A 26,087-nucleotide genomic window follows, 5' to 3' on the forward strand; every position below is an offset into this window, starting at 1 on the left:
CCAAGAGTAATAATTCTTGTTAGGTTCATTAAAGGTTTCCCTAAATTAAACCTGAGCTCTACCCCTGGAAGTGTTGGCACAGAGCAGAGAGGCTTAACTTAATACAATGTGTAGAGCATTTAGAATGACCAAAACAGTTAAAAATTGGAACTCCAACACAGTAAAAACACACACTCCGTTAGTGGATAACTTAATTACCAAAATGACCCCAACAAGACAAAAAACCAATAAGGGAACCAGAGACATGAATTTTAAAATGTTTTAGATAAAAATAGCACCAAAATGTGTCAAGTGCCAACCACTGTCATCTGGCGGCGCTTGACTAGAACCTAGATGTGCTTGAAGGCCAATCGCGATGGAGCGCAGGTCGGTCACAGAAACCAGGTTCGAGCCAGTCAGAAGTATTACATTCTGACTTTCGGCCTGATTTAGATCTTGGGGGATTGGTTACTCCGTTACAACAGTGATGTATATCCCGTTCGCCAAAATATAAATCCTGTAGGATATAATGGGATTTATATTTCGGGGGACATGATAGCCGTCACGTTGTGACGGAGTTACCTGTCTCCCAAGATCAGGCTCCAAGTCTCTGAAAGGGAAGTCAAAGTCCTTGGAACAAGGCAGCAGGCTGTGGCCAAGAAGGGCTTTACATGACTGGATAGTTGTTGGATGAGGTCCCAGTGAAACAGTTGGCAGGAAAGCTGTGGTCGAAAGAAATTAAAAATTTGCGTCCCTCGCCAGCCGGATACTTTTCATGACTTTGCCCAGTTTCATTTTTTTAATTTTATGTTAGTCACTATTCTGGAGTGTGAATTCCTCCAGCAGGGCAAGGTTTCAAACTGTAGCCAAACAGGAATCCACGAGGCCACATACCCTCTCCATAATGTTCTGCTAAATCGTATTTACTGCTCTACAAAAGCTTTGCACTGAAGCAAAACTATTTTTTGGCCCAGTGGAAATGCATTTTCATCGGATTGGCTTGGCAGGTCAATCCCTTCCTCTGGAGGTCTTCCGAGCCACAATTTTCCTAAGTCTCGGATTTTTCTGGATTTTAGGAGCAGTACAGTGGACAGCACTGGGGGTCACGGCTCACTACACCAGAAGTTAGCATCAGGGTCCAGGATAGGTCTAGTTGGAACTGGCCAGCTAAGCCTTTCAGGAAAAATGATTCTAGCAGCATGTGGTATCCCTGTAGTTTAATAAGAAGTCAGTCGACTAACCCTTGGAGGCCACTTCTTTGTCCTGGGTTCAAGTCAAAGCAGTCCCACACTTGGAGGTCTCCTCACAGGTCTCAGCAGCAGATGCAGTCCTTCTTCTTTCTTGCAAAGGTACAGTCGTTTTTTTAAAAAGGTGGGTGTGACATTTAAGCCTGGCATTAGCTTGTGGGGAGAGTGGCTCCTGACCCTACCCTAACCTGTTTGGCAAAAGTTCCTAGGGGTAACCCTACCCATTTTTGAAACTGTTCTTGTGTGCTCTACTGCAAACCATCCCACAGTGTCCCTTTCTGTCCAAATCCAAGATGTTGATATCCTTCTCCCCTTGTGCAAAGCCTGTGTGCCCACCCCAGAGGTGTGGTCAGGGAAATGAGCAACCACAACTCTGTGGCCACATTGAAGTAATTCTGGGGGCAATTCCTCTCCCACTGGGAATGCTGTCTGCCCGATTGGAGTAACAAAGAGGGGTCCTGCCCAGGTGTCAGTTTTGGCTGGAGTACCAAAAAAGGTCCCTGTCTAGGGGTCAGTTGACATTTGCCTGGGACAAAGGTGTCTCTTTGAAGTTAATCATGTCCTTGGGCACAGCCCAAATTGTCATCCTATGAAAACAACAACAACCCCTCCTTGCACCCAAGGCCGTTGTTATGTTCTGGAAGTAGTTTTCATACCTCAACAAGGAAGTTATTCAGTTACCAGGTGACAGTTGGAGCTTATGCAAATAGGCCTCCATATGCCTTTTCCTTAATAGTAATGACAAATTTGAATTGGATTTGATATAGCTATTCAAATGAGTCCATGAATTATATTTATAACTGTTTCCTGTCTGAAATTAGTATTATTCATTGTAATAATGTATTCCAGGGCTTTGCTATTTAACAGCCAGGCTTGCTATAGTGAAATTAGCTTTTGGAGACTAATCATTGTAAGGACATGTGAACATTAGATTTTTACATGTGATACCCTAAAATACTATGTACCTTAGGTCTTATAAGGCCTACATATGGGTTGGCATTAATATTTTAAAGGAAGGTTTTGACTTGTCACAAGGAATTATTTTGACACATTAAATGGCATTTTTCATAACTGCCATAGCCAGGCTGCAATGGTAGGGCTGCAGTCCTGTTTAGACTGTCAGTGTAGTGGGTGGCAAAATGTTTGCTGCAATTCACTAGTGACATTTAACTTACAGGCCCAGGGGACACTTTGTTCCATAGTAAAGTAAATTTTTTATTGTGTATGGTTAATTAAAACCTTTACAATTTTGTTACAAAAAAGGAAAAGAAAAATGTTCAAACTATCATTAGTTAAAATACATCCACATTCGGTGATGTCCTTTTTCTTTAAAAAGACTACTTTACATTGTCAGTATTCTGAAACTTTTGGTGCGCTTCAGGCCTTTGGTATTATGCCGTTAGTCGCCATTTTTTCAGTTTTCAATATTAGGAGGCTCGCCTTCTGAAGGAATCTAGTGGCTCTGCAAGCTGTCTGCAGCTGTTGACTATTCAATGCTAACATGACAGCAGGCCGACATGTTCTAATTTGAAGTGAACGAAATATGTGTAATAGATATTAGCGTCTCAGGTTGGACAGGGATGGGCAAATACACAATATATGGATCAAAGTTTCTTCTGTTTGGCCGCAGAGTCTGCAAAGAGATGACGGCCATGTTTGCTTCCATGCGGGGATCTGATCTTTTGAAATGTAAGTTCCCAGCCGTATTCGTAGAAGCATTTGTTGGACGGATGGTGTTATGTGGTTGACTAGGTATGGTTGTGGGGCACATCTCTCGTATGTGGCCAGTACCATCCAGCCGTGTTTTTTCTTTGCTAGTGCGGCTTTATCTGCAATCCAGGAATGGTGTTTTGCCGCGCCGTTGGCTGCTTTTTTGAAGGCCGCGAAAGTGTAGTTGGGGTTCCATGCCTCTTGCATGTTGAGCTTTGCCAATGCTTCTTCGAGTACTGTTTTCCATGCGTTTTTTAATTTTGATTGCTTATTTGTTTTGATCCAACAGAGACTCATCAACGTGTCCTCTTGTGCAGCTCTTAGTTTCCAGCACATTTTTAATATGGCCGCTTGTCTAACTGGGTGCTGATTTAATAACCCGAATTCCTGTCGTACTTGCGCTTGTGAAACAAATGCCCACATGCATCAAGCCTTTTTGCATTCGCAAACGGTGCGAATCGCAAAATTCGGCCGTTTGCGAATGCAAAAACCTTTTTTGGATGCATCATTTTTTTTTCATTTTTCGCAACTTAAGAAATCGCAATTTTTTGCGATTTCTTAAATTGCAATAGCAATTAAGAAATTGCAAATTTTACAATTTCTTAAATGCTATGCATAATTATTTTTAATTTGCGAATTCGCAATTTGGAAGGGGAAAATTACCATGAAGTATACCTTCGTGGTAATTTGCGAAAAGTTTCAAAAATGCACAAAAGTGCATTTTTGAAACTTATATTTTACACAACACATGCCCTTGGGACATGTGTGTGAGTAAAATGTACTTAAGTTACATTTCAAGGGTGCAGGGGGGTCCTTTGGACCCCCCCTGCACCCTTGAAATTGCATTCTCATTTTGCGATTCCTTAATTGCGAATTTGCATAATGAGAATGCCTTCCCATTGATTCCTATGGGCCTCTAGGCCCATAGGAATCAATGTAATGCCATTCCTTAATTGCGATTCGCAATTAAGGAATCGCAAATACATAAAATTAAGAAATCGCAAAAACTTTTGAGATTTCTTGATGCATAGGAATTTGCGATTCCTAAATTGCGATTCCTTAATTTTCGCAATTTAGGAATCGCAAATTCCTACAATGATGCATGTGGGTGAAAGATCGGAATCTGAAAGATGTATTTAAACAGCTCTGACTGTTGTAAATTCAGGAAGTTTGCATCTTTGCCGCTGAATAAATCGGAACCGTACATTAGGGATGGTAGAAACTTTGCCGCGATTATCTTCAGCAGGTGTGAATTAGATGGGCATTTCAATTGTGTTTTTAATAAGCTTAGAGCAAACCGTAGTTTGTTGGACTGAGCTTTTCTGTGTACTAAGTGATCTTTTAGTGACCACCTTGAGTCGACCACTACTCCCAGGTACTTGTAGGAGAGGCTTTGCTCTATAAGGTTGCCAGCGATATGCCACTTAAATGGTTGCAGTCCTGCCCGGGATGCAAAACAGACGATGTTCGTTTTTTTGTAATTAAATAGTAACCCGTGCACACTGATGTATTCGTGCAACCTTGTGATGGAACGTTGAAGACCCAGAGGGGTCTGGCTACAAAGTACGATATCGTCTGCATACTGCATGCTCCTTATTTTACGATTAGCTAACTTTGGTGGGTCACTTTGTATCTCCGAAATGCACTTGTCGAGGTCCGCAGTGAAGATGTTGAAAAGGGTCGGGGCCAATACACATCCCTGTTTGAGGCCTATTTGAGTGGGGATTTTTGCTGTATACTAGGGACCTATGGATAAGTTAAGTATACCACTTAAGAGTACAGCCAATTTCGATATTGGTACAACACAAGATGCTGGAAACTTAAAAAATGCCTTTTCCTTGTCACCATTATTGCAGTTTTACAGCAGTAAGAGCCTATATGACACTGTAAGCATTGAGCAGCCACCGCCACCCAGGCACAACAAATGTTAGCGAGGGGCCACATTAGGCGCAGTGACTATTTATGTGTCCTCTAGAAAATGGAATGAAAGCTACAGGTAAACAGTAAAACAGAAAAGGTCGGAGAAGTAAAGCACAGGACCACCCAAGTGCAAGGGTATCCTAAGGCTGTGTGAAGGAGGATAGTTTGGAGTCGGGGTCAGAGGAGGGGAATGAGGGAAGGACAAGTAGGGGGCAAGTGGTTGAGAGAGTCACTGCTATTGGGCCGACTTCACTTTGAAAAATGATCTAAGTAAAGTGTTGGAGTGCTCTGAGCGTGGGAGGTGTAAAGCTGGAGTGTTTCAAGTGAGTGAAATAAATCAAGTAGTGTTTGCCAAGTGCGGGCAAATTTAGTGTCAGTGTGCGCAATCTTGTGGGATAGCCTATATGACCCACTGGGCCATTTGGGGGGGTGTCGAAGGGCTCCTTCCACTGAAGTGCTCTGAGCTGCTTGGGGACGTCTAACATATGGCCTATGAGGCACCAATCACTGTGAGTCATTGCCTACAACTCTACAGGGCATATGCTTAGGAGAGCTGTGTTATAGGAAGCTGGGAGAGAAAAGTCTATAGTGCATTTAATATGGCAGAGGACTTCCTTTCAATAAGTTGTTATGAGGGAGCATGAGCACCATATGTTAAAGAAGTCCCTGGAACAGCATCACCAACAGAGGTCAGAGGTGGCAGGGTAAATTGTGCCAAGGTGGGTTGGCATGTAATATCACAGGATGATCAGTTTGTATGCTATCCTGTGATGTGGTATGCTGTTGTTGTTTGTTGTTGTATAAGCTTTATTCGAGACAATTCTCATAAAAGCACATAAAATCAAAAACAGTTACACAAATACATAGTCACAGAATTAAAAATTCAATAAACACAGTGCAGCTCATACTACATTACACATAAATCGAAGTATACCAATTACATAAAAGTTTATTAAAAAGGGAATCCCTGGTTACCTGCTACCCCCCAAAGACCGTCGTCTTATCGCCCAAGCCCAACCCATGTATTTGGCTACCCCCATGACTATCGATTCCTGGGTTGTTGTACATAAAATTCTTAAGGCCACTGTACTATCTCGTGTCCCCAGGTTTTTACATACCGACGAGAGCCATTTTCTCCTCGGATTTGCATAGGCTTGACATGCGAAGAGAAAATGGCCTATGCTCTCCTCGGCATTTTCACAAGCAGGACATAGGTTGTTAGTGGGTCTGTGCCAGCCAGATGTCAATTTCTTAAGGGGGATAGATCCTGACCTTAACTGAAAGACAAGTTTCCTGTCCATAGGTACCGTGATATTGGCCCAGTAATTTTCTAGGACAGGAAAAATTTTAGTCTCCAGGAAACGACCAGACATAGAATCTGCCCTGGTGTCGTTCAGCATCTTGCCACCCACCCAATCCCAATATTGCTCTTTGAGGGCTTCTTTACTAGGGAAGATTTCTCCCACGGGGTTGTTCCAAAGATTCGAAAACCCTAGATTTACCAGCATGGTCTTCAGATGTTTTAACCATTTTATCTTATGGAAGATATCTTCCCTAATTATCCACAGAAAGCCCTCTGCGTACTGTCTTATTTCTGGAGTCGTCCAGAGGCGTCTCCAGTAAAGAACTGGTCGCAATCGTGCTCTGTCGACAATCGTACGTCTACCTAGCTCCAAGAACAATGGGATTAGGGGGGTGCTCTGTGGGAGTCCAGTAATCCCTCGCATGAACTTGTTCTCGGAAGTCTGAAGAGCCACCAGACTATTCCAAGCCCATAGTTCCGCGCCATATAAAGTGGCACCCAAAACCTTCGCATCGTACACTGTCATTGCGGGTTTTATAGGTTTTGTTTTTGATTTACGGTGTTCCCCCCTTAGGGCACCTGAAAGCTGCTGGTGCTTTAGGACTACTTTATTCACATGATGCGTCCAGCCAGTCCCCCCCGCGATCTGCACTCCCAAGTACGTGAATTCATTAACTATATCAAGCCTGCTGTTATTTAGGGTTATCTTAGGATAGCTCCTGCGTCCTGCAGAAAAGGCCATTAGTTTGGTTTTTCCTACATTTACCTCTAGCCCGTGCTCCAAGCAAAAAGCATCAAAAATGCTTAATGCACGTTGCAGCCCCATGGGGGTCTTAGACAAAATAAGAGTATCGTCGGCGAACATCAGGATCGGAACCCTGGTGTCCGCTAACGACGGGGCATCTACACTAGCCTTCAACATTCTCTCGACTATCCCGTTAATGAATAGCGAGAAAAGTAGAGGGGCCATGGAACAGCCTTGCCTAACACCCCTTTCCACAGGGAAGTCCGATGTTATCTCCCTACTTCCTCCCCACTGGACTCTAGCAAAGTTGGATTCATGCAGTCGCATGATTAATGTTAGCAGATCTGCAGGGATCCCCAGTTTTTGGAGAACCGACCATAGCTTGTACCGGGGGACTAGATCGAACGCCGCCCGCAGGTCGACGAACGCGACGTACAGGCTGCCCCTTCCCAGTTCGACGGTCTTCCACCGCAATATGGTGAGGCGGAAGACCTGGTCAATGGTACTGGTTGCTCGCCTAAATCCCGCTTGGTATGGGGAGAGGGCGCTATTATCTTCTACCCAGTCCATTAGCTGGTTTGTTACCATTCTCCCAACAATTTTCTGCATGGTGGCTATTAAACTTATAGGCCTGTAATTAGCAGGCAATGAGCGATCGCCCTTCTTGTGAATGGGGATAATGGTTGCACCCTTCCAAATGTCTGGGACCACTGCCCCCTTTGCTAGGGCATTTGCTACAAGGAGGGTGTATCTCGCCCATTTAGTCACATCATGTTTGAAAATATCAGGGGGGATACCATCTGGACCTGGCGCCCTCCCACATTTCGCGGAACAGATGGCAATTTCTGCTTCTCTAAGGGAGAATAGATCTTCGGTTGCATAAACCGGTATTATATTGTCAGCTGCCACGGGTTTATTGCTTTCCGCGTACTGTGGCCCGAAGTAATCGACCCAGGCTTCCACTGGTACATTGTTGTCAGGTTTTGCTGGGCCCGCACCACTACCCCACTTGATAATTTTCCAGAATAACATGGAGTCTTTATTATCAGAGGCTTCTTTCAGTTGGGCCCAATGGTCTTCGTCCCATTTCTTTTTGGCACGATAGATTGCTAATTTGTACAATTTCCTATTCTTTGTCACTGCAGCACGGTCCCTGTTTCTAATGGCATGCCCCAGGTCAAGACGTGCTGTTCTACAGTGGTTATCAAACCACCTGCCCACTTCCTTAGTTTTCTTCCCTTTTGTTTTCTTATTAAAAAAACATGGTCTCAGAAGGGAGAATAACTTATTGTGGATTTCAGTGATACCGTTGTCCCCTGGAACCACTGGGACTGCTGCTTCAATCGCGGAAATTGCACGATCAACCTCATTGGTAATGTATGTCATGGTGGCCTCATTTGCTAATACCTTGGACCATTTTAACCTTCGCTCATCGTTACTTAAAAGAGGGGTTTCATCATGTGTCTCAATAGGGTTTCCTAAACCGGTATTCCACCACCTATGGGACACACATAGGGGGTTGTGGTCACTTTCAACCCGGGGCCTAACAGCCATGTCGACAACCCCATTCCACAGCTGGAGACCACACAGTATATAGTCAATTCGGCTCCTATTAATACCATTGTCAAAAGTATAGCTGCCCTCCTTGTCACCAGGTGTCCTGCCATTAAGAGCTCTTAGGCCATGTTCCAAACAAATTCCATTTAGCAATAAAATCTCTTTTGTCCATCGCTTCACAGGTTTTAGGTTTAGAGATGGTACTCCCCAGAGATTATCCTCTTCACTCTCCATAAGGTCATTTGTACAGTCCAAGGGTTCAAAAGTCCTGTTTAGATCCCCAACAATTATCTTTACATTTTCCTGGGAATTGGCCTCCATGGCATCAGACAACAACTCGATGGTAGATAGACTTGTTACTTTGTCTCCTCTCACATAAACATTGTACAAATCTATTGGTTGGCCCTTAGCAACAGAGATTCTTAGTGCTTGTAAATCAATGTTCCCTACGTCTAGGATTTTTATCTTAATGTGCAAATCCTGTCTAACCCAAACAGTTAGGCCACCCTTGGGCCGCCCTCTTCCCCCTTTTGAGGCTGGTATACAATAATTCAAATAACCTAGGCAAAAGAGTGGATCACAAGCCCAGGTTTCTTGGAAACAACAAATGTCAAAACCACTTATAAAATCCACCCAAGGTTGGGAATCCAGCTTGCTAGCCAACCCGGCGACATTCCATGATAAGAGGGTACCAGTATCTACATTTGTCCCATCCCCAGCTTTGACAAGTGGAAATACATGGGCTGATTTTGGGCTCTCCATTGGACTAGTCAGCCTTTCTAAATCATCTGTTGGGTCCACAGTTAAAACATCTATTGCAGGGTGTAAGACATTTGTGTTTAGTGTTCCCAGTCTTAATCCACCTTCTTTAGCCACACACCCCGCCTCAATGTTGTTCACCAATAAGTTTGTAACAATGATATTGCCACAAACATCACGGAGCCCTTCTGCTTCTTTTATAATTCCACCTATGCTATCAATGCCAGTATGTCAATACCCCCTGCCCGAATCCTGCCATCCTATATAGGGATTATGGTATGTATGTGAGGTGTGATTATGACCAGCAGGGGGAGGTGGTAAAGAAATGACTGGCCATGGTACAATAGGGGGGATTAAGGGCTTATTGAGTAGACTTGTAGTTACACTTGAGGGTCGGGGGTAAAAAAAGGTAAGGTCCACAATACCAATACCACCCTTATTTGTTCCCCATCCCTGTCGTGTTATCCATCCCACCACCCTAGGATCTTGGAAATTAACCACTATACAGTCCCCCCCAGGGTTTTTGGTGTGTAACCCATCCAGTCAATTCTCCTTGCCCCTATTATCAGCCCATCTATATCACCCGGCAGAGGACGGTTTTCCTTTAACCAGTGCATGGTCTTGTTTTTAAGCATCTGGAAATTTTCTCTCTGTCCTGGGGGTAAAGATGGTACATTGATAAGAACTGCCACATAGGGGAAGGAGTCAGGAGTAAGATTAATTGGGGGTTTTCTATGAGGTGGCTTTGGCAAGGGCGGTGGGATAGATTTGGGAACTTGAGGAACAAGTTGAAGGGCAGGCTTTTGCACCTGTAGTTTATTATTTGCTTGGGACGATGCCAAGGATTTACCGGCCGGCTGGCATACATTAGCCCCATTTCCTCCCCCCGGGATGTTTGGAGGTATGCGTGTATTATTGGTTATGTTTACAGATGTTGGTGCTTTACCCACTTGTTGGCACAAAGTAACCTCAACATTTGCAACGGCCGGTGAATTTTGTATCTGGGCTAGTATGGGCTGTGCAGGATGTGTTAAAGTCGACTGCGATGGTTCAAAACCAGCAGTCACTCTCTCAGCCCTATCTGAAGTTTTTGTAGTGGCTTTAGCTGGAGGTTTATTTTGTTTGGGAGGTAAAGGAGAGCCATTTCGGGGATTTCTACCCTTGTCCTGCACATAAGGGTTATTTATGACCTGGGGGTTTGTGTTTGCTTCCGCCCTATTTGCTTTAATCAGGGTTTTTGTAGAATAGAAATTGTCTAATGTTGTCTGCTCGAAGTGGTTTAACCTATCTGCGAGTTTAGCAATTCTATCTTCGATCGGGGTAAGTAGCAGTCTAAACATTTTTTCCAGTTCGGGAAGCACATTTGCAAATAATACAACATTTTCTTTACTTGGTACATTGGAAACAGTACAAGAATTGTTCACTATGTCTTGGCTGTTCTGAGATACAAGAATAGTTGGTATTACACTTCCTGTACTTTGAGCTTGTTCATTAGCTGCCTTATCAATGTTCACAAGTTTATGTAACTTCCTGAGTTTTTGTGGGAGTCTGACCACTTTTTTGCATTTTTTTACCGAAGCTGGTCGTTTCCTTTTGAGCCCGATTTTGGGATTGGCCAATGTAACCTGGGGACCTATATCAAGGTGCGATAATGAGTGGAATTTAATACCACAAGGATTATTTGAATCTGCCACGACACTCTTATTTGTTTTATCGCCCTGAACCACAGAGTGTTCGTATGTGACTGGGAGGTTCACTGATGATAAGGGGGTTACCAGAGTGGGGTAGGCTATGTTTGGAAACTTGTCCGTGGAGTTCTTAAGTATTTCAATGGATAACCTACGCTCTGCGCGCTTCTCAGCCAAAGTTAGTTCTTTGTCTATTGTCAATGAGCGATTAAAAAAGAATTTGTCTAAGGGACCAATGGCCAGTGGACCAGGCTCCGTTGAAAGAGTCATCAAGTGGCTGTTTGCAGGGCTTGTATTTGTAGTCATTGCCATATTGGTTACAAAATAATGCAGGAGAGTCTATGTCACTTACTGAAATAAATGGTGAATAGCGCTGGCAAGAGGGGTGGCCCGGCCCGGCCTCCTTCGGCCCCGGACGGCCACAGACGGTCCCGCCCTTGTCCCGGGCTTCTCCCGGCGAACTCCCGCGCGCTCCCGCGCTGCGGGATCACGGTGCGCTAATAAAAAGGAGAAGGTGGGGCAGGGGGCGTGGCGGTCAGGGAGAGCGACCCAGGTGTAGAGGGTTGACCGCGCGCAGGGACTCCTGGAAGTTAGAGTCCCTGCGGGTCCGCTCGCAGCCCTGAGCCTGCCTGTTCTTTCTCCCCAGTGCAGAAAATCCAGATACAGGAAACGACGCCCCTCTCTGTACAAAGCGCCTCGCACCACACGGCGAGGAGCTGCGCTGGCAAGGAAGGAAGGGTCCAGGAGCAAAGAAAAGACCACGGCAACAACCGGTCCAGCAAGGTATGCTTCTTTAAGATTTAGGATTGTCCCTCCAGAGTGTTTCCCATTGCTTCTGGGAGATACCCTCACCAGTGTTGTCATGCCATTGTGTTTGGTATGGGTGAGTCCTAACCTGCTCTGAGTGCTAAAGCCCCTGATAGGTGCGCGATATCAATCCCCTAGTACCATCATAAGCTCTGACCAGTGCCTGAAAGGGAGTGTATAGCCACGCCGCTTCCTGGATGGTAAATGGGTGAAGCACCCAGTGATGTAATTTGACAATACTGTAACCAGCCATTTCGGGGACATGCAACTCTACTTTGCTTTGCATTGTTCAAATGTCTTGATTGTCTCGCCCTCAAACAAGTTGGGCAAGGTACAGCATTCGCCCTCTCCCCAGCTGGGGAATCAGTGTGCCTCGAGGGCAGGAGTAAAGTCCAAGTTACAGGTAAGTAGGGTGTTTGGAGAGGGGAATGTGTTCAGTCCCCTTTTGGGCGCTACCTTGTCCCATATCTCCATGAAAGTCTTGGTGGGGATGGCAATGTAGGCACTTTGCAGTCTAGTGTTCTTTGGGAGCCAGACAAGATCAAACAGGGAACGCCATGTCATGGTCCGATCCATGTGGAACCAATGTTACTCACTTTACCGTGCTATCCATTCCAAAATGTAGTGGAGATGCGCCTCACAATAATATTTAAGAAGGTTAGGGCAAGCCAGACCCCCTCAGTCCCTGGGAAGCATCAACACAGTTTTGGAAAACCTGGGGTGTTTGCTTTCCCAAATGAAAATGTGAATGTCTCACTGAAGGCGCAGTATGTCATCCTCTGTATGGGATTGGGCAAGGACTGGAATAAGTAGAGTAGCTTTGGGAGAAGGGTCATTTTGACTGCATTGAGTTGACCCAGCCATGACACATGCAGTGGTCTCCACCGGCGGAAATCGTCAAGGATGGACTTGCAGAGCCCCAGCCAGTTAGTTTGCGTTCAGGAAGCCAGGGTTGGAGTAAGATTTAGGAGGAGGTAGCAAATGGTTCACAGGGCCTATTGGAACGGTGCTAGAGAGAGTATGTCGGGGAGGTCTGATGTGGGTATCATGAGATTCAGGGCATATGATTGGACATGTTTACCTTAAAGCCAGAGATATGGTCAAAGGCTGTGAGGGCTAGTGCCACCGCGGGGTTGGAAGTGGCTGCTTGAGTGACGGTAAGGAAGAGGTCATCTGCGAAGAGAGCGTGCCCGCCAAACATGATTGTCCATAATGGACTCTGTCTGTCATATGATGATGGCCAGGGGATCCACCGTCAAAACAAACACCATAGGTGAGCGCGGTCACCCCTGCCAAATGTCTCTTGCCAGGCGGATTGGTTTCCTTTGCTGACCATTGACCCAGATCATAGCTGTAGGGGAGATGTCGGAGGCCATGATATGAGTCTGATGATATGTCTGAAACAAGGCCAATCTTCTTGAGGACCACCCTCAGGAAGGACCAGCCAGCCTTGCCAAATGCCTTCTCCGCGTTGAACGGGAGAAGGCAGGAGGGGATGCTGTGGTGGTGGGACTTCTCCATCAAATGCGCAATGCAACTGATTTTATCTGTTCCTTGCCGGTTACGGAAAAACTCCACTTGATCTGGGTCAATGAGACCAGGTAGCTACTAGTCTCGCTGATTCTGCAAAAGTTTGGTAAAGTTCTTAGTGTCCATGTTCAAGAGAGTGATCAGGTGATAGGAGGCGCACAGGGTGGCATCTTTACTGGGTTTGGGTATAAGGGCAATCTTTTCTGCTTCCATTGTGAGCTTCAACCCGTATCCGATGTGAGTCAGTTGAATAATTTCAACAGGTGGTCTTGAAGGAAGGGTAGAAATGCTCTGTAGAAGGAGACCGGGAGCCTATCCTGGCCAGGTATTTTGTGGGTAGGGATCTCCCTCAGGGCCAGCTGCAGCTCAGCAAGGGTGATGGGGCTTCGAAGGTTCAGTGTGATGTTGCCCTAAAGTGTCCCATTTACAGGCACTGAGGTAAGAGTGTATGATTGGTCGGGGAGTGTCTTTCCCAGAGTATAGAGCCTCATAGTAGCTATGGAACACCTGCTGTTTCGCTTATTCTGTAGTAGTCCATGTCGAGTTCTGGATTCTGATCTTGGCTATGTGGGCTTGAACCTGATTAAGTTGCAAATTTGCTGGCGCGTAGCACACCGACCTTGTCACCCCTTCATAGAACCATTGCTTTAGGGTGAGGAGAGACAGCTCGGCCTTATTTGTCCTGTACGTCTGCAAGTGGCCCCATCGCAAGACCGTTTGTTGTACCAGGAGGGAGGAGACAGATCAAGGTGCTCCAGCTTCTTATAGACCAGTACATAGAGGCACACCACAATATCACCAATATGGTGGCCCCATGGGGACCAAACCGGAATCAGCGGTCATGACTCACCATCAGTACAGCCACACCAGGCGTGGGTCTGGGCACCCAATGTAGTCCTGCTGCAGCAATTCAGGACACCATTCTCCAAGGCGGGCAGAGTCCACGTGACCCATCTTGCGTCATCGCCAGCCCAGCCAATCGTGGCATAACTGCCACAATATTGTGGGTCTCGCAGCTAATATGAGGTTGCTTGCAGATGTTCACTTTGCCTATGCCAGGATCGCAGTTATATGGTTCACTATTCCCCTCCGCATGCAGGTGGGTGCAAGCCTCATGGCTAACTTTGAAACAGTGAGGGAGCGGTCCTGGTTCTCAGAAGGTGCTTGAAGGCCAGCGGGATTCCGGAGCCAAGACAAGACAGGTCTTACTCCGTGCTCTGTTAGACCACACCCTTCATTTCAATATGTTTTAGGTGTCAGAGCACAAGCACAGGGGCCTGGTTAGCAGAGTCTCAGTCCACAGAGTCGAAAAACTAGCAGCATCAGTGTAAAGAAAAAATGATCATGCAAAAAGAGACATTTTCCTACAGTTTCTACTCAATTTGTGTTGTTTTTTTCTATGACATTGTATGTGTTGCTTTTGGTTTGCATTTTTTAATTTAATTTCCTCATACTTTAATCATTTGTATTGCGAAGCGTTGGAAACTGTCATTCCTCAACTTAATTCTGTTTCTATAAAAATCATGTGACCTAGATCCTAAGCCACCCAGCTGCCTATAAAAAGTATTAAATGTGATTGGATAATAATCCACATTGCTTGGTTATCAAATATGTTTTTTCCTAATGTTTCACAATTTTTTTTTCTTGTTTTCATACAAAGGTCCATGGCCAGAAGTGACCTCGCGAACAAAAGCTGTGGTTCCGCTAGCAACATTGGGAAGCAGGAACACATGGAGTGCTGTCTGTGTAGGCAAGAATTCCACCGGTCTGGCTATCTCTCTTTCAGCTCCCGGTAATGCAATCATTGGCCAATATATCCTGAAAATCCAAGTGTCTACTGGAAACAGAAATATTCTCTATCAACTGGGCAAGTTCTACCTTCTCTTTAACCCCTGGTCTCAAGGTACGTATAACCTAATATGAATTTATGTAATCCAAATAATACTACCAAAGAACATAAAAGTATATTTGTCGTATAGTAGCGTTGGGAAGATATAATTATTAACTGGGAGAGAATGCTTAGTTTTCATGACATTGTACAATCTTCTTCATATATATTTATAATAATCGCCATTAGGTAGTTATAGTTAGGATTTAGTTTCCTTAGGAAATAATTTTTTACTTGCCTTTAACTTTTACAAATCTTCATGAATTTTTTCCAAAACAAGTATCAAGGTAAATTCTGTGTGTAATGCAAAGTTTGGGGGTGATCCGTGCAGTGGGGTGCGAAATAAGGGTGCATATGTAATGGTAATTCCCATAGAAACCTTTAGCCACACCTGCAGCCCGAACCGCTGTATGGACTTGCATCAAATTTGGCAGGGAGGTACATGTTGGTTCAAGGAAGTACCTTTTGTTTATTTGGTGCAAATCCGTTCAGTAGTTGCTGAGAAATTTAAATTGAAAACTTATAGTGATATCTCTAGTCGTGAAGCCTTTGCAAAAAAAACGAGCTCATGCAGGGAAATACACAGCTCTGATTAGCTGCCAACAGTTCAACCAAGAATTGTTGCCGGCCATCTTGGGACACGGCTTGACCATTCCCCCCCAATAAAAGTGAAAATAAAAAAAGGGGGACAGGGTAGGACTACCCTGACCCATAAGACATGGCCCCCCTGGGACCCCACCACGGCAAAAAAGCATTATAAGTTTTTTTAAGTTTGCCACGAAATTCACCACCGGGACCGCCAACCCCCGAGGCACACTTTAAAATAATTGTTATGTGCGAGGGGCCATAGGTCCTCCCCCACTGCCCCGGGGACTGCCACCTCCCTGGCGCACATACTTTATTTAAAATTCAATGTAGGGGAGGCCCAATGGCACAAATTCATTGATTAAGGGGGTCAGTTGCAGACCCCCGGCCTGGGGGACCACCACCTCCATGGCCCTGGCGACCGCCACCCCCCAGGGCCGGGTCCAGTAATATCCCAGGGCGCCCACCCCCGGGACATTGCAGTTTGCTATGACTTGGCGTCCTTGGGGGGGGCAACTACCCCTCCTGTTACCTCCAGTAAGTCCCACGCAGCAGGGTTGCTAAGAGGTGTTCGAAGGCCACGCCCCCTTTCTCCATCACTCTGTAAGCATGGCTCCTAGCGCACTACTGGTTGAGGGATGAAGTCTACTTTACTCCTGAGGGACCTTGGTGGCCAAGAAGCCCTCCTGGTACCTCCTGTACGTCCTACACTGCGGAATTCCTGAGAGCTGGTCGGAGGCCCCACCCCCTTTCTCCACCACTCAGCAAACGTGACTACTACTCCAAAAACCACAGAAATTCACTGAAAATAACAAACGTTACAGGGACGTTGTAGTTATGAATAAGCATTTAAAAAACCTTAGAAATTCACTGAAAAAAACAAAGGTTACCAGGACGTTACCGTTAGGAAATAGAATTTATAAACCCTTAGAAATTGACTGAAAAAAAACAAAGGTTACTGGGATGTAATAGTTAGACTGACATTTCACTTGTTCAAAACCAGAGAAATTCAGCAGTTACAGTTAGCTTAGCTAACTAGAACTTGCTCTCCCAAAATGCACTGCTCATGACCTCACATTTTACAGATAGTTAGGTCAGGTCAAAAGGGGATAAGCTTGTCTTTGTCAAACAAGCATCTCTCTGGTTTGAAGGCCCGTCAATCCATCAGCGAAACCAACCCTGACACATAGCGGATGCAAATTCAGGGTTGGCGATAAGAGCAGTCATTGGCGAGGGGAAGATGGTCAGGCCTGACTTAACTGTGTCGCTTTTTCTTGAAAACCACATTTGTTACCAGCGCTGAATAAAGGCCACAGGCTCTGGGCTTGCGGGAATTGCTTTCCATATCTGCATGCCCATCACCACTTGAACAAAAAAGGCCCAATGCTTTTCAAAGAATTGTCGATTCCACTCTACCAAAAACCGTAGCTGGGCAGCTTGGTAATAACAAAGCAGCTGGGGTACAGCAAGTCCCCTCTACTGCTTTGAGCAGTGAATAAGGTATTTTTGGAGATGGGGCTTCTTCCCATATATATATTTATTGATATACAGTTGATATAAAGTTAAAGGGAACAGATAATATGAGGCGGAGGGGTCAGGGTATAGTCTGGAAGATATACAGAATGCGGGGGAGAATAGTCATCTTAACATGTGCAACACTCCCCATCCTGGAAAGAAGGCTGTGATTCCAGGACGCCAGATCTTTATGAGTTTGGGTAACAAGAAACGCATAGTTGATAGCTAGAGTCTGAGGTATGGTGCGGGCTACAGAAATGCTTAGGTATGGAATAGTGTCTGTAGCCCATTCAAAAGGGAACTGAGAACACAAGGCAGTCTTGCTTGCAGGTGTAACCAAAAGATTCAAGATCTGCGTGTTAGCCCTGAACCCAGAGATCGTACCAAATGCCCGAAACTCAGTAACCGGCAGACCAGAAGAGAGATCGAGGGCTCTATAATTGTCAAAATGATGTCATCGACATAGTGGTCAGCCCCGAAAGGAATACCTTTGACGGATGAATTTTCATGGTGCCGCTGTGCCAGGGGCTTCATATACAAGCAAATAAAAGCAATGAGAGAGGGCACCCCTGACACATACCCTGGTGAATGAAGTATGGGCGGGACTGAGCTTCATTAACCCTGGCCAATGCCCAGAGAGCACTGTACATGCTCCGGATCCATCTCCTAAGTCTCTTGTCAATGCCAAAAACCCTTAGCGTATCAAAGACATAAGTCAAACACCTTTTTACCATTAATAGAGAGAAGCCTTTCTCTGCGCGGCAGGTGGATTTTATCCATAAGATGGAGTAAATACTTGGTGTTGTCTCCACATTGGCGAGAAGGTATTAAACCTGATTGATCTGGGTCTATGAGACCCGGCTTTAAGAGATTAAGGCGGTGCCCCAAGATGCTAGCAAAAAACTTTGCGTCCACATTTAAGAGAGAAATGGGTCTATGAACCCACAGAGGGCTGGATCTTTGCCCGGCTTGGGAATGACCGCCCAAGGGCCCATTTAGAAGAAAGAATTAAAAAGTCGATTAAGTAAGGGAACTGTGTCTTTGAAAAAAGTCTTATAGAACGGGGGGATGAAAACGTCAGATGTGGGGGATTTTAGTGCTTGTAGGCGCTCTATGACAGATACCACTTTGCCCACATGGATAAGCTGGTAAAGAGTGCAAGACTCCTCAGAAGGTAGGGAGGCAAGAGCAATATTGTGAAGCTACCCCCTGGGGTCACCAACAGGACCATCTGTAGACAAATAAAGAAAAGCATAGCAGGCCTGGAAAGCCAAAGCAATTCCCTCATTGCTGCTGGTCTCCAAATGGGGCACGGAGCAAATGTGTTTTACCGAGCCATTGTGTATTTTACTGCAAACACGGTGGGCCAGCACGTGACCGCAGCAGTTGCTGCCAAGGTAAAATATATGCTTGAGGCATAGCATAGCGAATTCCCCTCTGTCCAGGTCTAACCACTTAAGCTGAAGCCTAGGCCTCTCCTGCTCCCTCCAGATTCTAGGAGCCCTGGTCCTTTTATGGATGGCTTCTAGTTCAGAAACCATTTTCTCGAGGCATCAACGTTTATCCCGATGTCGCCGATTCTCAGCCGCAGAGAGAGCTATAAATTCTCCCCGAACCACCAGTTTTAGGGCTTCACAAACTGAAGTCAGAATAGTTTCTCTAGTGTCGTTAGTAGATAAATAATCTTTCATCTTCGCCCGAATCGTGAGATTTGGCCGGGGCGGTTCAGGTCAGAGTTCATGATGAGATTCATGTCACCCCAACCACTATAGACGCCACGGGTCTGAAGAACTGAGGCCATTGAGTGTGTGAGGAAGCTCTCCTGTTTCTCAGTCGGGGCATAAAAAATTGCTATGGTGAAGTGGAAAGAGCCTATCTTAAGAAGGAGTTCAAGGAGGCATCCCCTAACCTCTGCCACAGTAGTCAGGATTTCCCCTGTAAAGAGTTTTGAAAAGAGAATGGATAGCCCACCCTTTTTAGAAGGACCTGATTACCAATGTTGACATGTAAACCGACTGGACTGCATTCTGTGAACAGCTTTAGCAACAAGGTGAGTCTCTTGCCAAAGACAAATATCACCGCCTGACTGTTCAAGGATAGAGATGATAGCTGATCTCTTGGTTGGATTATTAAAGCCCCGGACATTGAGGCTGAAAATCTAAAGCCCCAGGCAGCCTAAGGTGGGAAGTGAGGCTCTGAAGAGGCTCCCCCCAGGGCATGTGAGGCACACAATAAAAGGGTGACATCCAGTACAGGTAGCCAATATCAGATGTGCAAATTACCCTAGAATGGGTCGCACAGTGAGAAGGAATAAGAAAACCCCCCAAAAACCCCAAACAAATAAGGAAAAGCAGTCTGCAAACATTTGTAACATGTCCATCAAACATGGGAACATTAGTGGAGAGATGGATCCATCACCATATCCACAATCAAGACATCGTTAGGGCCTCACGGCACGTCCCCATTACTCCAAATCCCAACCAATAGTGACGTCTTATCTCCTGGGGTTCAGGATTCCCCAGTCCAAGCTCCTTTTCTCATGCTATGGTCTTAGGGTCAGGGTACAAGCCATCAGGGGCAGATTTGTATCAAGTTTGGAGATGACGGCGAGACATCAACCGATCTCACATGCCAGAAGGATGAGCATCTTGGAAGGGGTGTTCTAAACCAAGAAATCTGCAAGCTTCAGAGAGGGATCTGAATTGGTGGATCCTATCTTCAAGGTGAAAGATAAGCCGAAACAAATGTCCCCAAGAGTAGGAGATACCATTGTCCCTCAGGTGAGCCGTGACTGTGCGGAAGGTGTGCCGTTTCTGTAGTTTGATCGTCTCCAAGTCTTGATACAGTTGAGGTGAGTGACCCCTAAACTGAAGTGGATATGCATATCGGGCCTTGCTCATGATGGATTCTTTAGTTTGAAAATCGTGAACACATACTAAGATGTCCGCCTGTGGGGTCTTCACCGTTCTCGGCAGTCCAACTCAATGGCATCAAACAGCTTAATTGTCACTTCAGCCGGGGTTGCTAAGATGAAATGAAACAGAGCTTGCACATATTCCTCTAGATCGGCATGTTCTGTATCAGTTGGAACACCTTGAATATTGTTTCTTCTAGACCTGTTTTCAATGTCTTCGAAGTGAGCCTGGAGGTCAATTTGTTGTTCCGGGAGACAGAGCACCTTCTGCTGTAGACCCTTGACTTCCTCGTCCTTTCTAGTGACTCCATCTTCCAAGGCAATGACCCTTTCCCGTACTTCTTCCTAGTCTGTGGAACTCGCATAAGTTCAAGGAGAGATTTTCTTGACCTCCTGCAGGTCTTCATGTAAAGAGGTAAACAGGGACTCCACGAGCGTGCAAGTGACCGGGCTCTCTATGTCTTCAGCTTAAGTTGGAGACTGCATGCTCGCCATAGCTGTCTTGGCACCTGAAGCTCCCCCAGGGTGTCTGGGAGCGGTAGGTTTTACGAGCTTCATTAAAAAACAGAAGCAGCATCAGGGGGTAGATCTCAGCAGAGTCGGGCATAGGAACACCAAGTGACTGCAGTTCGCCAACCACTCACACTCAGTTGATCGTCGGTGTTCCCAACAGAACCGCTCACACTGCTGCTGGTAGGCAGACCGCATCTCCGCCCAGTAGCAAGGTGGGCATGAGCATAGCTGCCCTAAGCAGGTGCACCGAGACTGGGCACACCACTCTCAAACCAGGGCAGCCTCCAGACCGGCCTAGCAAGCAAGTGCGAAGGAAACTTCTCAAAACACTCCCTGAGGGCTCAATGAACACATGGTACAGGAGGTGCAGTCTCCAGGGAATAATTAGGTTTGGAGTAATTTCAGGGGCACCTGGCACTCAGTCGGCCAGGAAGAGCTGGGCTGTGGGGTTTAGGAGTCACCACCAATCCTGGTTTTACACTTTACTGGTGTGCTCCTGCATTGTGCTTAACGTTTTAAAGAATTTGCATTTTAAGATACTTGGGTTTCCGTGAATTGCTACTTATTTGTTGCTTGATGAAGACGAACTGAGAGGTCAAGTCAGAGCAGGACGCAAGTATACAAAACAAAGCCTTACCTGTCTTAGCATGCATGACACTGCTCTCTCCAGCCAAAGCACATACAGACCCGGAAAAGTGGTCACATTAGCATATGTATAGCTGCTTAGCAACAGCTTCCATCCCACAAAGCCCCCAGCCCCTCTGATGCTCCATGCACCTCAACCAGGAACAGGTAGTTTAAAAGCAGCTAGTGCTTGCAATGAGCCGCGCAATGTGAGCTTCCCAGAGAAGTCTGGTAAGTGTATGTGGTGAGGAAATGGGGGATTGCTTATAGACTGGCCATTCCTTGATGTAGGGTCACACATTTTGAAATACGAGTTACAAATATTTTATAACAACATAGAATAATATAAAAAGTGTGACAAACTTGCACGCAGTATATAAAAATATAGAATGCGTCTGTGAGTATTTTACGGCCTCACAATGAACCTTGACCTTTAATTACATACTGTTTTTCAGCGGGGATCCTAAAAAGTAATTTAATTCATGAAGGCGAAAAATCTAAAAAAGTTTAAAAAACAAGTGTTAGAAATGAAGTGTGATAGTATGACATCCTAATAATCTAAAGATTATTGTCCGCTGAGGAAACATGAGATTAAAACAATTACCAGAGCATAGGGAGGATGAGGAAGACGGGGCAGACTGAGGCAGCTGGAGAATGAGGGAACGTGAGAGAGTGGTCACATGACAATGTGCTTGTGACTTCTATCACCGTACACAGAGATGTTGCGAGGCTGGTCGCCTGTTTGCTGTTTAATTAAAGCACGGCGAGAGGAGGCCCGCATTGTGCTGTCCAGTGGTAGCAGAGTCTATACCATGGTGAAAGTAACAAGTTAAAAAAAAGTATTGGCAATATAATACAAGAACATCTCCGAAAAAAAATAAAACGCTTTCTATGGAGGACAGGAACGGTGGGCATCAATAGTTGTCGGTGAATCAGGCTGGTGGCCTGAGAAGCGTCCATGAAGCAGGAGGCGGGGAGCCGAACCCTTTGATGTAGCTCACGGCCTGGCGGACGTGAAAAAAAGCAATTAGGGGGGAGGAGAAGTGAGGCAAGCGCGCACTGCGCACGCTGGGGAAGCCTGTGGGAGGGAGGCTGATGGCTTTTCATGTGGGGAAATGCGCGTGCTTGTGTCCACGTGCACTGCATGAAATCGCCACTTTGGTTAATCTCTGGATAAGCCCCTATATATCTCGCCAGTAATGCGCAAGCGCATTAGCAGGCGAAACCTAAAAATGAAGATCGCTGAAAATACATTTTGCAAAAAAGAACTGCATTTACTTAAGCATTAAGCACTTTATTCCTTGAAAGGGGTATGAAAATTGCAAGTAAGCCCGCAACTCCTTCGGTTGAAATGACACTAAACTAGTAGTATGTTACTACCTGCAGGCCCGCTGCCTGGAATGTTAAGCAGCCATATTCTCAGGGAGCCTGTTATGCTTCATATTTAGGCGTCATCAGATTTATGTGTCCAGGTTATATGGAAAATCAATAGAAACATACCAGATTAACACTGTTCAGGTTGTTACCATCCTTTACTATCCTGATGAAGACACCACATGAATGACTTTAAGGGGTCGAAATATCAACTTTTTGGGTTCCACCAATATCATTGAGTGTTGAACTGCATAAACCTAAATGTGTATATCGTTGGGTTCTTAAAAGTCTTTTCGTCCTAAGAGCAGGAGCCCTTTCTGCTCTATATATTCTAAATTTGGTCAATGTAATATATATTTGGCTCACTTATTTTCACTTTTACAGCGCCGTTACTTGACGCACCTACATTTTCTGGAGTTTGTATACGTTTGCCTATTGTGAAAACAGAACATTGATCACTGGTATGATGGTGTTTGGATCATCTAATAGGCCACAGTTCGAATGATTCTTAGGGGAACACTATTTGCTTAATAACTTAAAGACTATCATTTTGTAGGCTTCTCACATAGAAAAGGAAAAGTAAGTGATAGAGACAAGGACAAATCTTTATTTGGTTTATATGTTAAGGTCTGGTACTAACACAAAGGCTCCATAACATTCTTCTTCATTTATGTATCTTTTTGCCTCACATGTTGTTATTTCCCAGACGATGAAGTCTATCTGGAGAATGAGGCCCAGCGGCAGGAGTATGTTCTCAATGACTATGGCTTTATCTACCAGGGCAATAAAGACTGGATTTCTCCATGTCCATGGAATTTTGGCCAGGTAAAGTACAAAGAGGCAATGAGGGCCTTAAAACAGATTGTGTGTGACTCCTGTGAGTCACTCATTCTCTATCTCTTTGTCTCTGTGTGTGTGTGTCTCTCTCTCTTTGTCCGTGTGCCTCTGTAATGCTGCTGTGAACGCTTTTCTCTATTGTTAGTGAGATTTTAACCACAGATTATGAAATTGTTGCTATATCTCCATTGATTATTGTGCCTTTGGTAAATTCATAATGCTCCTCATGGGTTTAAATGCTATAATTCTGCCAAGGTGACTCAGCACTTGTAAGAATTCATAATGCATTAATTGTGATCTTTATAAACACACCTTGCGATTTTTGTCTCTGCTTAAAACTACAGTTGGCAAACAATTCTGCTGGTGGGTATTGAACACCAGATGCAAATGAACCTCATATAGTGGCCTTGAGAAAACCACATTTCAGAAATAATTGTATTCTTTAAAAAAAAGTAGAATACAAGCTGTAATGTTAGAAAAGAATTTTAATTATTATCATGTACCTGAACTGAGATCAGCCATACTTCCACAGACATGTATCCAACTCAAGCATATTCTGGAAATATTTCAGGAGAGGTAAAAGTGTATGGCTCATCTCTATTAATAATAGTCAATACCTAAAAATACAAATAATAATCAGTTGTTTTAGTAAATTAATTAAAATGGAAAGCGAAACACATACAGTACTTTACTGCTGTGAGTTGCACATAACAGTATGAACGAAAGTGTGATTGCAGGAAACGTCAAACATGTACCCCAATGCGTTTCAAGCACTCAGCCACTTAATAATAATTACATGAAATTGGTCGAAATGCCCCTTGTACTGATAAAAGGTGAATCCTGTTACAACTGAATTTCTAATATTATTGGAATCTTCTGTAACTCCTTAGTTATTCATTAACGTGTGTCTCCATTAGAGATCTTCTAGACTTACTCCACACTGTTTTAGTATTCAGTTGTCCAGTGGATGACCCCTAAGCTTTCTTTTAAAATATAAAACAAAAGGATGATACAGTCAATATATGTATTCTCAACTACATGTGTCTATTTCATGAGGTAGGTTCCTGCAACATCTGGGTTTCTGGGACTCCACAAATTGAAAGGTAATGAACTGATGAGAACTACAACTGTGATCATGGTGCATTGTCATGAGAATTAAAATAAATTAACCCAACAATGTGTTTTTGTTGAACTATGACAAGCAACAAGGACAATGTTGGTCTGAAGCCAAATAAGAAGTTAATGAAGAATAATTGTGTAACAATAGTGGATCTATATTTGAAACGCAGCATCTGTTTTTTGCACCTCAGTCCCAGAGTTTAGTGCTACATAGGACAGGGCACCATGTTTTAATGGTGTGTGAGAATGTATAGAAAGAAGTCCACAGGGACACAACTAGTGTTATTTATATGTAAGCCCCAAATTGTTCTCTCTATGTAGTCAAATACTTTGACAAGAACACCAAAGACCACGCAAGTACAGAGGCAGGATCCTAAACTAATTTGCCTTGCAAAAACATTTTGAAACAAAGTGTAACAAATTGAGATGCAGCTGCTTAGTGCCTAAAATAGATTCTCCATGTGGGCAACACGTCTCAATAGAATGTCAAGAAGCATGCAAGAGTGAGAAGCAAAAACGAATTTAACTGGCAAAATTGTTCTTATGCCAGATATTCATTTTCCTTCTGTATGTTTCGAGAGCTTGGTCTGACAAAAAGACTGTCTACAGGATAACAGTGTTTGTTTGTCAGCATATTGGGTTTGACAATATCAGCCTACAATAATACTGCATTCACTATATCAACATGATTAGTACATCAACCATTACCACCATATTGCAGGGTATGTATATATTCTCGATATTTTACTCCACATATGGCTATTGAGACCTGCCCATGTGTGATGCAGTGTTTGCAATATTTTTCTCATGTGATATAAATCGTGCAATATCATGAGGGCATACCACCAGAGTTGATCTTGAGTTCTAGAAAAACCAATCTTTCATAACATTAAGGCGTGTATTCTACTTTAAAAAAAAAAACACGAATAAAGGGCAATATTGGTAAGCAACGCGGACAGAATACCAATTTATATATGAGGAAATCTGAGAAATCAAAACGTCCCTCAGACATAACATTCTTTAAGGATTCCTAGGAGGATTTAGACTTATTATTTGGCAATTCGAGGAACTCGTCCTTTCATTGAAAGATATGTGAACACAGTGCATTTAAATAAGAATAGTGGCAAAATATTCAGTTTTAGAAGAATATTTAACTTCTCTCACAAGAAGAAAATCCCTGATCAATGTCAATCCTCCTTAAATTTCCTCAATGTTTTTGTTAATATGTTGCACTATTTTAACTGGTTTAGATGAGGCTGCAGTCCCATTCCCTGACAATCAAATTCCCAAATTCTGCCCTTGACCTCATGATAGAGGTGTAATATTGTTTCTCTTGAGTGTTTAGCTAATATCCTAACTTAAGGCTCCGTTGTAGACATCCAAACTGTTAAAGGTCCACAAAAGGAAAGAATCAGAATAGGATAAGAGGGGTAAGATAGCCAGAGTTTATGTCAGGGAATATTGGGTGATCGT

General features: G+C 44.4%; 1 protein-coding gene across 1 annotated transcript in view; it reads left to right on the top strand.

Annotated features, from left to right (window-relative positions):
- Positions 1-26,087, top strand: part of TGM5 (transglutaminase 5) — a 199,850-nt gene that overhangs the window by 119,410 nt on the left and 54,353 nt on the right. The window contains exons 3-4 of the mRNA XM_078651955.1: positions 14,906-15,148; positions 23,365-23,483. Coding sequence (XP_078508081.1) covers positions 14,906-15,148; positions 23,365-23,483 — 362 coding nt within the window. The remainder of the gene's footprint in view (positions 1-14,905; positions 15,149-23,364; positions 23,484-26,087) is intronic.

This window comes from Lissotriton helveticus, chromosome 7, assembly GCF_964261635.1.
Source record: "Lissotriton helveticus chromosome 7, aLisHel1.1, whole genome shotgun sequence".
NCBI classification, from domain to species: domain Eukaryota; kingdom Metazoa; phylum Chordata; class Amphibia; order Caudata; family Salamandridae; genus Lissotriton; species Lissotriton helveticus.